Raw genomic sequence first — 15,789 nt, 5'->3', positions numbered from 1 at the left:
ATGGGAGAAGTAATTTGTAGTTTTCTACAGCATTCTAGGGTGAATATAGTTAATAATTTAGTTTCTGTTTTCAAAAAGCTAGAGAAGAGGATTCTGAATGTTCACAATACACAGAAATGATAAATGTTCTAGGTGATGAGATATTAATTACCTTGATTTGGTCATTATACATGGTATACATGTATGAGAATATCACTCTATATCCCATAAACTTGTATCATTACATGTCAAGTAAAAAATAAAAGGGAAAAAAATCCTTGTTCAGGACTGACCACCTTCGCCCGCCCCCAAATATATAATATATAGCAGTGTGTGTAGTGTGTGTGTGTGTGTGTGTGTGTGTGTACTTAGTTCATTTAAAAAGTAAGATGAGGAACCTGAGACTCTGAGCCATGAAGTGACTTAATCTAACATCACACAATTGGGTTAGCAATAAATCCAAAACTAAAACCCAGGACCCTCAGCGTTCAATACCAATTTCAGTCATATAATCTCAATGCCTCAGTATTCCACACTGCCTCCCACAGCAGCTTTAATAGTATACTTTCATGCATTAAATTTGGTGGTGGAGTGAGAAACATGCTAAGACTACATGATGATTGATCATGTGAATCTTGTTGCTTAAGGATCAGAAGAAAAGAATGGGGCAAATTAAAGCAAATCCAAAGTGACTTAAACCCCTAACAGAAAAGGCAGAACACAGTATCATCAGAGATGAAGATGATAATCATAATGATTTCAATGATGGCCTTGATAATGGAAAAGAAAAATAAGGAAGAAGAACAAGAGAAAGCTAATGTTTATTGAGGATTACTGTGATGTGGGGATTTAGTCTAATTCTCTCTGAAGACATCAAGTTTTTCACACATAGACCCTGTTATTTGCATAGAGTTCTTATGATTCCATACTCTCTAGCTTGCTCAACTCCTGAATTCTTGTCCTGTGACCCTGAATAGGTTACATACGTTTTCCTAGCCTTATTTCTCAGTCTTTCATAAAGAAGTGGAGAGCATTTATATGGCACCTACTTTGCAACAAGTTCTTTTTTTTATGTCATTTTATTTAATCCCAAGGACAGCTACAGAGTGACATCCCTCCCAGAAAGGTTTCTGAGCCACCTAGCCCAGGAGTTTGGGCACTCTTGATAAAGACTTTCAGTGCCAGCTGTATAGCCCTGGGAGGAGGAGCAGAAGAGAAAGAGAAAGAGAAAAGGCGGGTAGAGCAGGGGGAGCTTCAAGCATTCCTGAAACAGTTTTTGGTCAAAATAATCTTTTTTTCTAAGCATCATATCTTTTGGTTTTCCATTTTGCCCAAATAATATAATCACTAACCAAAATGACAAAGTTCATATGCCACAATCCTTTCATTTGAGCTATAAACTTATCAGTTCTATTTTCCTTGGATGGATCAAGTCATTAATAGACTAGAAATGAGATTATGGAAGAAAAAATAGGACGAGGCTACTGGGCACCAATGCTAACTCTAAACTCAAATACTGGTGCTTTTCTGTCTTTGTTGTTAGTTCTTTGAGGGCAGGCTTGGGCACTTTTATAATCATTAATTTATTAATTAGTTCATTCTTTAATGCTAGACTGCTGGAGTGGAAAGAACATTAAGCCTGGAGTCCCACAGAGGTTTGAGCTATGCAGCAATGAACAAGTCATTTAACTTCTCTGCCTTCTAGCTTTCTTATCTATAAAAGTAGGGGTTTGTCAGGGACTATCATAAGTAAACTTTTGTATGCTCATTTTGTTAAATCCATAGGGTCCAGAGTTTTGACTACAACTTCAGAGTTTCTTCTAAACCTACCACCAGAAGATGTTCTTGAGTTACTCAGAGTAACTCAAAGTAGGTTTCCACTGTGATTGAGATTCCAACCTACAGAATAGAAAATTTGAGTTTTCTCATGTAAAAGACCAGGGGACCTCCTATGGAGAGCGAATGCAGTGGAATTAAATGGAAAGAAAGTTATTGGCATCTCACCTCTATGAGCTTGGGCAGCCCCTTCACTCCCAGACCTTAATATTCCCAGCCACACATTGAGCTGGTAGATCTGAGTCTCATTTCAGTCAGCCCAAGAGCCTAATATTTTCTGTTTGGTGAACTGCAGCAAAGGCCAGAAATTCAATCCAGCCACACGTTCCATAGAGGAATAATTTATGCTGGCTTAGGGACCTGCAGGCCTATAAGTCTGAGGTGCAAAGACACGAGAAAGTGTGAATAACAACACTTATTGAAATATTCCTCTTGGGGTGTCTCTTTGTGGGTTGTATAGAATTTACATTCATCCCCATCTTTTTCATAGACCAGATTTCTAGAGTTCATATTCTGTATCATTATGTTTAATTTATTTCCTGTTCTTTCAGAGCATGGGCTATGTGTTTTTCTTCATCCTGTCTCCCTCTATGCCTTACATAAAATGGACATGAATTGTCCTTGTGTTGGATGAATCCACTCATTGATTTACAGCAGCAGCAGTGTGGTCCAGGGTGGAGCAAAAGAAAGAACTCCAGGGTCAGAAGGTTTGGACCTTGCACTGTGACTTTCCAGCTATGTGACCCTGGAAAACTGAAGTAGCCTCCCAGAATGCCAGGCCTGTGTGGCCTCCCTCCCAGGGTGTCTGTAGTAACTAAATAAACTCACATAGATGAAGCTATGAGATTCGATGCAGGTAAAGATTTTTAAAGACTGACCATATACTATCACTACAACTACACCAAGAAACTGAGACATGGGAACAGAGGCTGAAGGAACATACACAAAATGTTGACAGTGACTTTTTTAGGGTCCTGGGATTACAGATGTGATTTTTTTTATTTATCTGTTTTTCAAATGTTCTGAATCATGATTCCCTAACTTTAAAGGGAATCCTTTAAAACAAACGTAGTGTTTTATTATTACTGGCCAGGGCTTGTGGATTTCCTTGGAAAGCTCTCCCTTCCTTTCCACTCCCAAGGCCAACACCCCAGCCCAGGCCCTCTACATCCCACCCCATCCCTTTGCTCCAGCCTGCAGTCCATCTTGCATGCTGAAGCCAGCACCAGCTTCCTTCACTACCACTTCCATCATGCTCAAAACCCTTTGCTGGTTCTCTTTCTTTTTCCCTCTCATGCATCAGAACTAACTTTTCTACCCTACCTTCAATCCCATTATGGTGTGACCACATGTTCTTTCCAGCTACTCTCAAAGTGTCTACAGCTCCAGTTGGCCCATCTTCCACACCAGTTTAGAGTCCACAGCAAAAGAGAGTGCAGAATCAGCCAACAAGCATGTAGTTTGACCTGTACAGTACTCTTACAAGGTTTGAATCAACTTTTAAAAATTGCAATTTCACATAAACATCCAAATTTCCACTTTTTTCTCCAGAAGTAAATATGGCAACATAAGTCCTTCATCCTCTCAAGGCTCTAGGCTGGCAACAATCAACTTGAGCCTAGTAACAGCTCTTCCCTTAAGTGGGGCCTACAGGCCCACCACTGACAGCAGGGCCTCTGCTGCCCTGCAGGGCACCTTTGGGAAAAGTAGGGAAAGGCATTTCTTCCTCTGGGCAGAGACAGCCTCACCTAGAGTGCACAGCTTGGCAAGGCAAGCAAAGGCTGGATGGATTTTAGTCTCCATTCTCCAACTCAGCTGGGCTCTCTCATCAAAGGCCCAGCCAGCCTGACCATAGGCACTGGCTCTGCCCACACAATAAATGCAGGTAGGCACCTGGCCTCTGTAGGTGCACATATCTAAAATATCCAGAAGAATGGCAGTCTGGGCTCCAACTCCATTGATTTGTGGTACTCTCACCTCTGCCACCTGCTTTGACTCCAGGCTGGCTTTCTTAGTTACAAGTTGCTGCCAGGAGCTAAGCGTACTACCTGCTGCCTCTTCCTTCACCTGAAGATGGAGAGAATGCCACCCCATGACCCTCAAACGAGAGCCCAAGCTACACTCCTGAGTCAAACCCTTTTGGCCAGGAGAATACCAGGCACTGACTGGCTCAAGCTTAGTTACTTAAACAATGCATTGTGACTAGACCGATCAATATTTCTCGATAGAGGTGCTATTAACATTGTGGCTAGGACATTTCCCAGCTGTACGCTACAGATACATCTCATTGCAGTACCTTTGGCATATCTGGTCCCACCCATCATATATCATTTGTGTACACCAGTTCCCTGGCTGGATATACCAGTTCAATCCTATAGCTGGAAGCCTGGCTGAACTGAATGGCCTACAGATGAAGTGAACAAAATGATCTATAACATAATGAGGAGGGGTGGTTCCTTAAAAACGAAGTCTGGTCCTATGAAGAAGAAGAGAGAGTGCAAATGAATTCTGGGAGGGCAATCAACAAATATCCACTACATCTTTCTTCTTTGTAGGAAAGAAAATTAAAAGGAAGAAAAACTATGATGCTAAATACTTAAATGTGTGATATTCCTCTTCAGATGTGCTCCCGGTTACTATGGAAACCCCTTACTCATTGGAAGCACCTGTAAGAAATGTGACTGCAGTGGAAATTCAGATCCCAACCTGATCTTTGAAGATTGTGATGAAGTCACTGGCCAGTGTAGGAATTGCTTACGCAACACCACCGGATTCAAGTGTGAACGTTGCGCTCCTGGCTACTATGGGGATGCCAGGATAGCCAAGAACTGTGCAGGTGCAGTATCATAAATACTAAGCCAGCTGCCTGGCCAGCATGACCCTCTGCCGATACTGAATTTAGATGAAGAATTTCTCTTGGGGTAGTATTGTGAGTGCCCCCTTGTCACTTTTCCATGGCAATGTACATTCACAGGAATATGCATCCCAAACCCACCAGGGATAGAAATTTTTATCAAGGCTACTAATATAACTTTGCTCATGGGTGGAATAAACTAGGAGACACTAACACAACAAATGAACTTTTGTCTTAGCATCTTATATCCTTCCAGTTTTAATCAAAGAAATAAATCAGACTTCTATGGATTACCTGCCATTAACCAGGAGACGGAATGAAATCTTGCATGGTTCAGGCCAGGCATGGTGGCTCACTACTGTAATCCCAGCACTTTGGGAGGCTGAGGCGGGTGGATGGCTTGAGGCCAGGAGTTTGAGACCAGCCTGGCAAACACGGCAAAATCTTGTCTCTACTAAAAATACAAAAATTAGCTGGGCATGGTTGTGGGTACCTGTAGTCCCACCCAGCATCCCTTGAACCCAGGAGGTGGAGGCAGAGGTTGCCATGAGCCAAGATTGTGCCACTGCACTCCAGCCTGTATGACAGAGAGATTCTTCTCTGAAAGAGAGAAAGAGAGAAAGAAAGAAAGAGAAAGAAAGAAAGAAAGAAAGAAAGATGGAAAGAAAGAAACAAATCTTGCATGGTTCAAATCAGTTTTCTTATTCAGAGGGCTATATCTCTCTTTCAGTTATGTTTGGTAAAATCAAGATTTCCATGAAATAGATAAGCAAGTCAAGGGTACCATTTAATCACCACCACCCTCCAATTTCCTCAAATTATAAGAGCAAATATTTCAAAGATAGCATAGAAAACTTTCTGGTTAGGCTTCAGTTAGACTGAAATGCACAAATCTTATTCATCCATTTGCCACATAGAGTGAAGCTCTTCAAAAGTGAAGTGACATTGCTTTCCTCTAAAAGTGCAGGAAGGCGGAGATTGAGTATGTCTTACTCTTACGTGACTTTGAGGGGAGGGAGGGAGGGAGAGCAGGAGATATTGTACTCCTGTGGCATGCCTCTGTAAGAAATCCTCTCACTGAAACAGAGTTCCACTTGAAAAGATTCAAGGAGTAAGGAGTTTTAAATCAAAAAAATGCAACATGTATGTTCTGCAGAAGTCACAATAAAAGTAAACATGTCTACAAAAAAGCAATGTGCACAGAGGCATAACACTGAGAATGACAGCAGAAAGGAAGGAGCACTGTGTCTACTTAGGCTAAGGAGAGAGAAGGCGGACATCAGAAATAATGTTGGCAAAATCAAAGCCTGAAAGGTTGACGTCCTGATTCTCAAAACGTTTACTAAATTTGTGTTTAAACTACAAAGATGCAGGTCACTCTTGGAAGAGAAGCTAATTTTAGAAGCAATAAAGCATGATCTTGCTGAAAGATTTAATCTGCATTTTGTGGAACATTAAACAGATGAAAAGTAATAAATAGATCTCCCCATGAACCTGGTTTTTATGATTATTCTGTAAAGACAGTTAAGAAGTGGGGGAAATGCACAATTCTATTCCAGTTAATTGCTAGCATAGATGGTCAGAGAATTCCTCTTTAAATATTACAAATTAGTTCCCACACAGAAACTCAGTGGAAATTGAACAGTCTGATGAGATTGGGTTTTTGTTTTTGCTTTTTCCAAAAGGCATTACAGAAAATCATCAGTAGATGAATAATGGGCTCCCAGGTCTTCTAAATTCATGTAAAAATGTTCCTGATTCCTTCCAGCACATTATTCTTATTGCACTCATAGCTGTCATTTGGAGGTTTGAAGTCTGTCTTGCCAAGGGTCAAGCGCAGTGGGAGCCAAGAATCGCTCTTGGGCCTCCTCACTCACTCCTTGCTAAGCTGCTCCTCCCTCACACCTGGCAGTGATCAACCCCCGAGTTAAATTAAACTGGAGTGTCAGTCTGCAAGGAAGGGATGGCTTTCAATTTCTAGTTGAATGGTGAGCTTGTGGTCATTTAGTATCTTGTGAAACTTAGCAGGACATTTTTGGACTAAAGCAATTGCACTGTCATGTCAGAATCCCAAAGAGTTGGGAGAGAAATCCTAGAAAACTTAGATTCAATTTTGCCCAGGGTCACCTTTGAAAATCTCACTGGGCTGGAGCTTAATCGGATGAAGGGCATAATCTCTATCGTAGATTCTACACAGTCTTAAGGAAGAACGTAATTAATCCCCATTGACGAATTATACACTGATAGCTAGTGTTTCTAGAAACCAGGAAAATATTGCCATACTTTAAGCATTAAGAAGTGCATTTCTCGTCTCTTGTTTTTGTTTCCCACAGTGTGCAACTGCGGGGGAGGCCCATGTGACAGTGTAACCGGAGAATGCTTGGAAGAAGGTTTTGAACCCCCTACAGGCATGGACTGCCCAACCATAAGTAAAAATAACAGTACATGATTGACTAACTCCACTTTCTCTAATGTGCTGCAGGTGTGGGATTAAGAAAAGCTATGCAATATCACTCTCTAGAAACTGCTGAGTCCCACCCCTGGACTTAACCCTTTCTGCACCTCAGCAAATGGAGCCTGCACCAAGTACTTTGTGGTCCACTTGGTTCCCTAGGGCAAATGGGTGGTTTACATTTGCATAGCTCTATTTTATCCAGTCTTTACATTCAGAATCTTGCCTAATGGCTAAAGGCAAAGTCAGAAACACAACTCCCAATGACAGAGTTCTTTTCAGCTCCTTTTTCTATATCGTCTCTTCAGGTCCCTGAAAATAGGATGTACAAACAATTTACAACACCTGGGGAAACTGAGATACCAAGAGATTTAAGTGGCTTCTCCCAAGTTACCTCAAATCTGAAGTGGGAACAGAAGTAAATATTCAGGCTTTACAAAATGGGGCTGCCTTTTATCTTTCCTGGTTTTCTCTGGCTCTCATGTTAATTAAATCATGAGGAGTTACACTAGGAACAAAACTTTTGGTTTAAAAACTATTTTAATAGTAGGCATCCCCTCCCCCAAACAGAAGTATCTTGGTCTCTCAGTCCCTCGGAGCATAAGAGATTAGCCTTATCATTGGATCACATCTTAGAAGATAGCATAGGATGTGAGGCACAAGCAATGCCAAGTTTACACCCTGATTGAACAGGTGGCCCCCTAGACAAGGCCAATTTAAGAACATCAAGATGCCTGTCTGGTCCTAAGCATCTCCCCCACCAAGCCTGAAGTACTGGCTAGGACTCATTCCCTTGAGAGAGCTTATAAGTAAAACCATGTTAAACTTCAAATAACAAATTAACATATTAACAACCATTAACATGCCAGTCTGCCTTTATCACGTCTCTAGAAGAGAGCACCATCTGAGGGAAAGAGATCGGGAACAGGCAAGTTGCAAAAGGTGATCAAGGCAGTTCTGAAACACAGTGTGCCATCCTTGTGAGTGTGTCACAGGAGGGCCCTGGGTTCTGGAGGTGATGACAGTGGTCAGAGGAACTCAAATGTGAAAAGTGAGAAGTGATGAGGAACTGGGACCTGCCTCCCCACGTGCCCACGTTCAGCATGAACTTTGGTACCCTCATCAGACGTCAGGAAGCGACTCTCGCAGCGATAACCTCAGACCTCCCGGTGCTGAAGTGTTCATCCTGCCACGAAGTGGGGCTGTGGGGAGGAGCTGTGCCCTCCCTGGGGTGGGGAGAAGGCTGGTGCTAGCCCCTGAATACTGACTGAGAAAAGCTAACAGGAAAGGAGGAGTGGCTAGCCAATAGCCGTCTTCACTAGCTAATGCCAAGCAAGATACTAAAGCCTGACAAGAATAGAATTACAGTTCCTCATGAGACAAAAATAAAAATGGTATTAACCAAGGAAATAGAGATTTATGTTCTGCTAAAACAGGCTGTCTTTAGCATGCTTTTGACTTGTGATTCTGAAGAACTGTTTCACCTCCAGGCTGTGATAAGTGCGTCTGGGACCTGACTGATGACCTGCGGTTAGCAGCGCTCTCCATTGAGGAAGGCAAATCCGGGGTGCTGAGTGTATCCTCTGGGGCTGCCGCTCATAGGCATGTGAATGAAATCAACGCCACCATCTACCTCCTCAAAGTACGCAGTAATGTTCTACTTTCTACTCTGTTTTCATCCTGGCTTCACAGGCCCGCAGCTAGTAATTCCTTCTACCCCTTTTTGTATCTGAGTCTCATATCTGTATTACAGGTTGTTAGACCTGTAGGTCTAACATAGAAAACATAAGTAATTTCATAGGGAAGTTATGAAAAGTTGATTGTAACTATAAGCTTGGGCCAAAGCAAGAACTGCTGTCTACAAAAGAGGTTATATGGGAAATGAAATGACTAAAAGACTAGTATCTATGCACAAAACTACTGAGGAAAGAGAAACACTTACTTCCTTGGTGAGGCCATACATTACCTGTTTAAGTCATTACCACAAATGGTACTGCAAGGCTACCATTTCCTTAGCCTTAATTTGCAAGGTTTTGAGTTTGTCTAGAAGCATCCTTCTTTTTCTCTGTCTCTCCTCACCCCACCACCCACCCACCTTTCCTTCTCATTTACACACATTCTCTCTCATTTTCTCATACTCACACAGTCAAACGCAGACATACACACATACCTTGTTTCTCCTCATAGATCAACTGGTTAATACCTAGTAAACAAGTTAAAAGCAGCCAACAGATTAAAAACAAAAAACAAAAACAGTAATACAGTTGGCCCTCCATATCCACAGGTTCCACATCCTCAGATTCAACCAATCACAGATGGAAAATATTTTTTAAAAAACAATAAAAATTAATGCAACAATAAAAAAAGAAAAATACAGTGTAACAACTATTTACATAGCATTGACATTGTGTTAGTATTATAAGTAGTATTATAAGTGATCTAGAGATGATTTAAAGTATTCTGGAGGATGTGCATACATTATCTGCAAGTACTAGGCCATTTTGTATCAGGAACTGGAGCATCCCCATGGGGTCCTGGGACCAATCTCCCACAACCACCAAGGGATGACTATATAAAGGTCCTTATACAGCTAAGATTTACAAGTTTTCTTTCCCACTAAATCATGGGCTTCTATCACAAGCAAAGGATATTTTTAAAACAATAGTCATTAGCTGAGGGAAAATAGAATTAATACCAGCACATTGTTTTGCTTTGTTAGTCAATGTAGGAAAATGATTAATAGCATGGACTTTGAAACTAGGTTGCTTGTGTTGAAATCCCAGCTCTGACACTCACTGGCTGTGTGACTGTAGGTAAGTTATTTAACCTCTTTAATTCCTCAGTTTCCTCATATGGAATTGAGAATAATTATTGCATCTATCTCATGGGCTGTTGAGAGAATTCAGTGAATTGATATACATACAGAAGTTAGAACAGTACCTGGCATACTAAGTACTCATTGCTTTTTGGAGGTGCAAATGATATCCATAGCAGTTGGCCAAATATGTAAAGTGTAAACGAAAACAAAAATTGTATTGTAGACTGGATAGAATCTTGGTATGAATTTTATTCTAACCTTTGAAATTGTTCTTGTCTGAACTTTCCTATTGGAACACATGAAGACACTGCCGCCCAGGGGAGTCACCCAGATCCAGGCCTCCTGAAACTACTCAGATTCTCTTTCCTCAAAGGCACTACTTCAAGACAGGAATCATTACGGCAGAGAGGAAGTCAGTGTCAAGATTGAAGGGTTCACTCCCAAGTAATCTCAGTAAAGCCACATTTAGACCTAGCTCCTTGAATATGAAAAAGGAGAAAGCAAGGGGTCTGAAATAAAGAGATTTGCATTAAAATGAAGAAAGTTAATTTCTGTACTCCATTTAAATCAATCCTGGTGGGTTGGTCTGTTCTTCCAGACCTAACAAAATTAAAATTCTAAAGCTCAGACACCCAGGGCCACCACCAGCCTAAATTGTACCTTTGTACAAGTTAGAAAAAGGAGCCCTTTCCCCATGGTCAACCCAGCCCCTGACCAGCATCCCTGATCTAGTGAGTGGAGCTTGCAGAATTTTAGCCCCTAAGGGCCTCAGTCCCCTCTGCAGACCCCACCCTTCACACCAGGCTGCAGCAGCCTGTGGACCCCACTATTTTGAGAAAAGAGCCTCACACTCTACTCTGAGTCCTCTTACACTGAAAGAGTTTTAGTTACATTTTTTAAAACCTGGTGTGCACATTGACTAATTATTTTCAAAACACATTTTTCTGCAGACAAAATTGTCAGAAAGAGAAAACCAATACACCCTAAGAAAGATACAAATCAATAATGCTGAGAACACGATGAAAAGTCTTCTGTCTGACATAGAGGAATTAGTTGAAAAGGTACGTATGTATGTATTCAGTTTCTGGGACAGCCTTCAAAGAAAGGATTTAGCTGATGTGAAGCTGGCTGGTCACGAATGACTGAGGCTTAACACAGCCCAGAAAAAATGCAGTGACCCATGTGCCTTAAAATAAATCAAGACCAGACCTGTGGAGAAAGTTAAATACTCAGTCTCTACCGTCTCTTCCCATTTTGATTGGTTTTCTTGAAAAGCTGTGTTTGTGGAGAATTTTCTATGTATTTGTGGCAGGCTGATACGGTTGATTTGTTTAATTAGGATGGTCATTCAGCTGTTCGCCAAGGCATCTTATGACTAAGAGCTACAGAGCATCCAGAATTAAAATTTATTATATAGAATATAAAATTTAAATATTGGTTAAAGTATACATTAAATGGTAAATAGAAAGAAAGGGAATTGTCCTGAGAAAGCAATTTCGCTCCTCGGCAGGAAAAAACCACTTTCAACCATCACTTTACACCACAGACTAAAATAAATTAGCCTGTTTAAAGAGTTGAGTATAAATCTCAAATCCACAAGAAAATAGAACAAACTACTTATTAAATCTTCAAAGGGAATAACCGAGCACTTAAATACGATATAAAGAATTTCAATAAAAAGATACAGATTTGACAAGATAAAATTTCAAATATCCAATAAAACAACTAAATAAACAAAAAAGACAACTAGACAGAGAAAAATATTGAGAAAAATACAACTTGTAAAAGCTGTCAGGAATTAACAGGAAAAACATTAAAACACAGGCAGAGTCAATGTGAAAGGCTATTCAATGCACTCCGCAACAGCCTAATGGAAAAACATACATCCATGTGCTATACTAATTTTACAAACTAAGTCACGAGACAGCATATTTAGCATATTAGAATGTTTAACACAGTTTTGTTTTGTTTTTTTCTAATGATATTCCACCAGTCCTGGCCAGAGTACTTCAGAATTGCTGCTTTCAGAAACTGGTACTTGACATTATAAACAATTCTCATGTTCAACAAAAACTTTAAAAAAATAAAATAACAATAGTATTCTCTTTTGACCTTGTACCCCAAACCCTTTAAGAGATTATGCTTTTAAAAATGTAAGTTACTCTAATTGTACCCTTGGAAGATTTATCTACTTTGAAATGCACATGAAAATTGTGTCCCTAGTTCGTTGGCAATGGCACATATTAATCCAATCACTAGTGCTTGAAGAACAGTGAAATCTCTTAAACAGTAAAGGAAATACTAAGAAATAAATCTTTGTGGAAACTCATTGTTACTTCATGTTGGTATCAGATATGGTGGAAACTTGCTAAAAGTATCTTAATTCTTTTTTTTCTTCTTCTTCTTATTTTTTTGAGATGGAGCCTCGCTTTGTTGCCCGGGCTAGAGTGCAGTGGCGCGATCTCGGCTCACTGCAGCCTCCGCCTCCAGGGTTCCAGTGATTCTCCTGCCTCAGCCTCCTGGGTAGCTGGGATTACAGGCACACACAACCACACCTGGCTAATTTTTGCATTTTTAGTAAAGACAGGGTTTCACCGTGTTAGCCAGGCTGGTCTCAAACTCTTGACCTCAGGTGATCAGCTCACCTCAGCCTCCCAAAGTGCTAGGATTACAGGCGTGAATCACCACGCCCAGCCTTAATTCTTTCTTGAGGAAAGAATTTTCAAGAAAACATCTGAGGAAATGTTTTCACCAAGATTAGCTCCTCCCACAGCCCAGGCAGAGTTCCTGATCCTTTTGTTGTACAATTTCCCCACTTCTAATGTAAGCTAAATGCAGGCTTTTCGTGGAGGGGAAATAATGTACGCTCGAAAGTTAACATCACAGTAGAAAAGGCTCCTGGACAAGAAGAACAGACCACCAACACAGGAGGTTGATGATAAAGCTACTAGGAACTTTCACTCGGCTGTTTCCATCAATTTTTATTGAATATAATGTTCTGACCACAGTCCTGATGGTGCAAAAACCTGCTGAAATGTTTCAAAACAAATGCCCAGGGCTGGTCTTAATGACTTTTTAAGCATTCTTCAAGCCCTTGCTCTAGAAAAGTCCATGATTGATTCTTAGATTTAAGGAAAGCTGTGTCTTAGAAAGCCTTCTATCAAGAAACTAACTAATATTTGGCTTTAAATCGAGTAAAGGATTTCATTGTGTATACCCACAGTGATAAAAATCAGTAATATTGCCCCTTGAACTTGACAAGTAATACCACTTTTTGCAGATTACCTGCCACACGGATTTCATGTGATCCAAAGCCCACAAGTTACATCCACCTAGCTACGGGTTTTGTCTGAACTTCCATTTCTAAATCCTCCAGCCTTCTACTGGGAAGTCCTACAGCCCTTTCCCACCACTTATGTCTGGGATTCCCCTGAAGGATGCCCATCCATCTGTGTTCGTAAATATCCAGTGCTCAAAAGATGCTCACTTTTGCTGCTGCTGATCTTGTCTGCAATGAAAATTCCAAAGATCATGCCAAGATTCTGCTTTTCCATGTTCCCAGAGCCACTGTGCTCAAGGTCAGAGTGTCACTGGGCTACAAGCAAAGGTGAGATGTGGCCCTCTCCCAATCTCAGTGCTGCCCCTCACCATCTGGATCTTGAAGGTCCACTGCAGAGCCCAGAGTTACAAAGCACAGTCTCCAAGGGCGGCTCAGGAGGTGCTGCACCATCTCCTCCACTTCTACTCCTTGAACCGCAGCAGAAGCTACCTGAATGACAACTCATGCAGAGAGACCCATGGGACTAAAAGGAAAGTAGGCTATCTCCAAGCATCAAAAGCATCTGAACCTCATCTCTGGTCCTTCCAAAAAGGCAGGAGAAAATTAAGTACGGTGCTGGATTCATAGATTCAATCATGGCTCAAAAATATTTGGAAAAATTCCACAAAGGTCCAAAACGCAAAATTTAAATTTACCATATGCTGAGTATTACTTTGAATCCATATGAATGAAGTGATGTATAAGCATTGCATTGGGTATTATAGGTAATTTAGATATAATATATATGGGAGGATGTGCATAGGTTATAGTATTGCAAATACTACACCGTTCTATGTAAGAAATTTGAACAACCATGAATTTTGGTATCTGTGGGGGCTGGGTCCTGGAACCAATCTCCCATGGATGCTGAGGGACAACTGTTTACATTTCTATTCCAGAAGCCTTATTGAACATCTGTATATAATAGTTATTTATTTATTTATTTATTTTCAGACACAGTCTCGCTCTGTCACCTAGGGTGGAGTGCAGTGGCACAATCTCGGCTCACTGCAACCTCTGCTTCCTGGGTTCAAGCAATTCTCCTGCCTCAGCCTCCTGAGTAGCTGGGATTACAGGCGTGTGCCACCACATCCGGCTACTTTTTATATTTTTAGTACAGACAGGGTTTCACCATGTTGGTCAGGTTGGTCTCAAATTCCTGACCTCGTGATCCACCCGCCTCGGCCTCCCAAAGTGCTGGAATTACAGGCGTGAGCCACCACGCCCAGCCTGTATCTAACAGTTATTGTGCTAGGTGCTAGGTATCCTGAAATATAATAAGGCCCTGCTTTCAAGATGCTTCAGTCTAGCAGGGAAACAGATATGTAAAAACATAATTATGATGCAGCATTTAATAACAGAAACACGGTACAGGCTAAAGAGTAACTCTAAGGAAGAAATAGCGAACTGTTTTGGCAGGGGTACACTAGGAAGGGCTTCTCAGAGAAGGTGAGTATTGGCCTGTGTATTGAGAATGAGTAGGAGTTTATCAAATAGTCCCAAGCAAGGGATAAGTACTATGAGAACAGATAGATGTGAAGCAATGTGCTATGCTCTTGGGACTGGAACTGTGGCCTTGTGGAAGATTCACTGTAAGGCAGAGAGAGCAGGAGATTGTGGAAGATTCACTGTAAGGCAGAGAGAGCAGGAGATAATGCTGAAGAAGCTGTCAGAGGCCCAAGTGTGAAGAACCTTCACAAACACGCTCATGAGCATGGGGACTGCAGCCTGCGGACTCTGGAAGTCATTCAGGTATTTACCCAGAACAATGAACTGATCAGATTTGCACTTCAGAAATGTTCCTCTGCGGTGTGGATGATAGACTAGCCAGTGAAGACTGACAACAGGGGCACTGCTTAGGAGACCGTCACAGTGGTCTAGACAAGAGAGCAGTGGGTTGCTGTCTTGCCTTCGTCTGAAAAGAATTTGCAGAGAACAAGGATGAACTGAGACTGTGGTCATGGAAAAGAGGAAGAGAGGCCAGAGTGGCAGGTGGAATGAAACAGACTTGGTGACCAATTGGAGGTGAGAAATAGCAAAGAGAGAAGCTCCATCCTGAGACGTGGATGACTAAGACTACGAACACGAATGGATTACTCTGGACATTTTAAAAGTGAAACATCTGTGAAGGCACAGAGGGCAGATAGAGATGTGAATCTGCAACTCAGGGTAATCAGGGCCAGAAAGGAATTTAGAGATCATTAATGTTTGGGAGGTAGGCAGAAGTAGATATTACTGTACAAATTCTGAAGTAGCACACCAATATTCCTACTACTGGTTTGTCCAGGACTGTTGCTGTTTATGCTTGTGTCCCAGAGTAATCACTAAAAGTTCTCCCTTTCATGTGCAAAATGCCCCAGGTTGAACCATAAAATACATGATCGCCCTAGGTATTGGTTATCATCCTCACGTAATCTACCTTTTATGTACTATATTACCAAGACGTCCTTGCCACTTTTATGTCAAATATGTACAAGAAGAATTTTCTGTTGAGATGAGCAAACTACTAATACATTTGTAATATAAACCAC

The 15,789-nt window shown here is 41.2% G+C and overlaps 1 protein-coding gene across 1 annotated transcript in view; it reads left to right on the top strand.

Moving 5' to 3' along the window:
- LAMA4 (laminin subunit alpha 4) overlaps positions 1–15,789 on the top strand; it is a 148,782-nt gene that overhangs the window by 61,003 nt on the left and 71,990 nt on the right. The window contains exons 6-9 of the mRNA XM_012506019.2: positions 4,437–4,651; positions 7,003–7,098; positions 8,612–8,763; positions 10,890–11,000. Coding sequence (XP_012361473.2) covers positions 4,437–4,651; positions 7,003–7,098; positions 8,612–8,763; positions 10,890–11,000 — 574 coding nt within the window. The remainder of the gene's footprint in view (positions 1–4,436; positions 4,652–7,002; positions 7,099–8,611; positions 8,764–10,889; positions 11,001–15,789) is intronic.

This window comes from Nomascus leucogenys, chromosome 3 (genome assembly GCF_006542625.1).
Source record: "Nomascus leucogenys isolate Asia chromosome 3, Asia_NLE_v1, whole genome shotgun sequence".
Lineage (NCBI taxonomy): Eukaryota > Metazoa > Chordata > Mammalia > Primates > Hylobatidae > Nomascus > Nomascus leucogenys.
The sequence above is the reverse complement of the archived record's forward strand: the minus strand, read 5'-3'. Positions and strand labels throughout refer to the sequence as shown.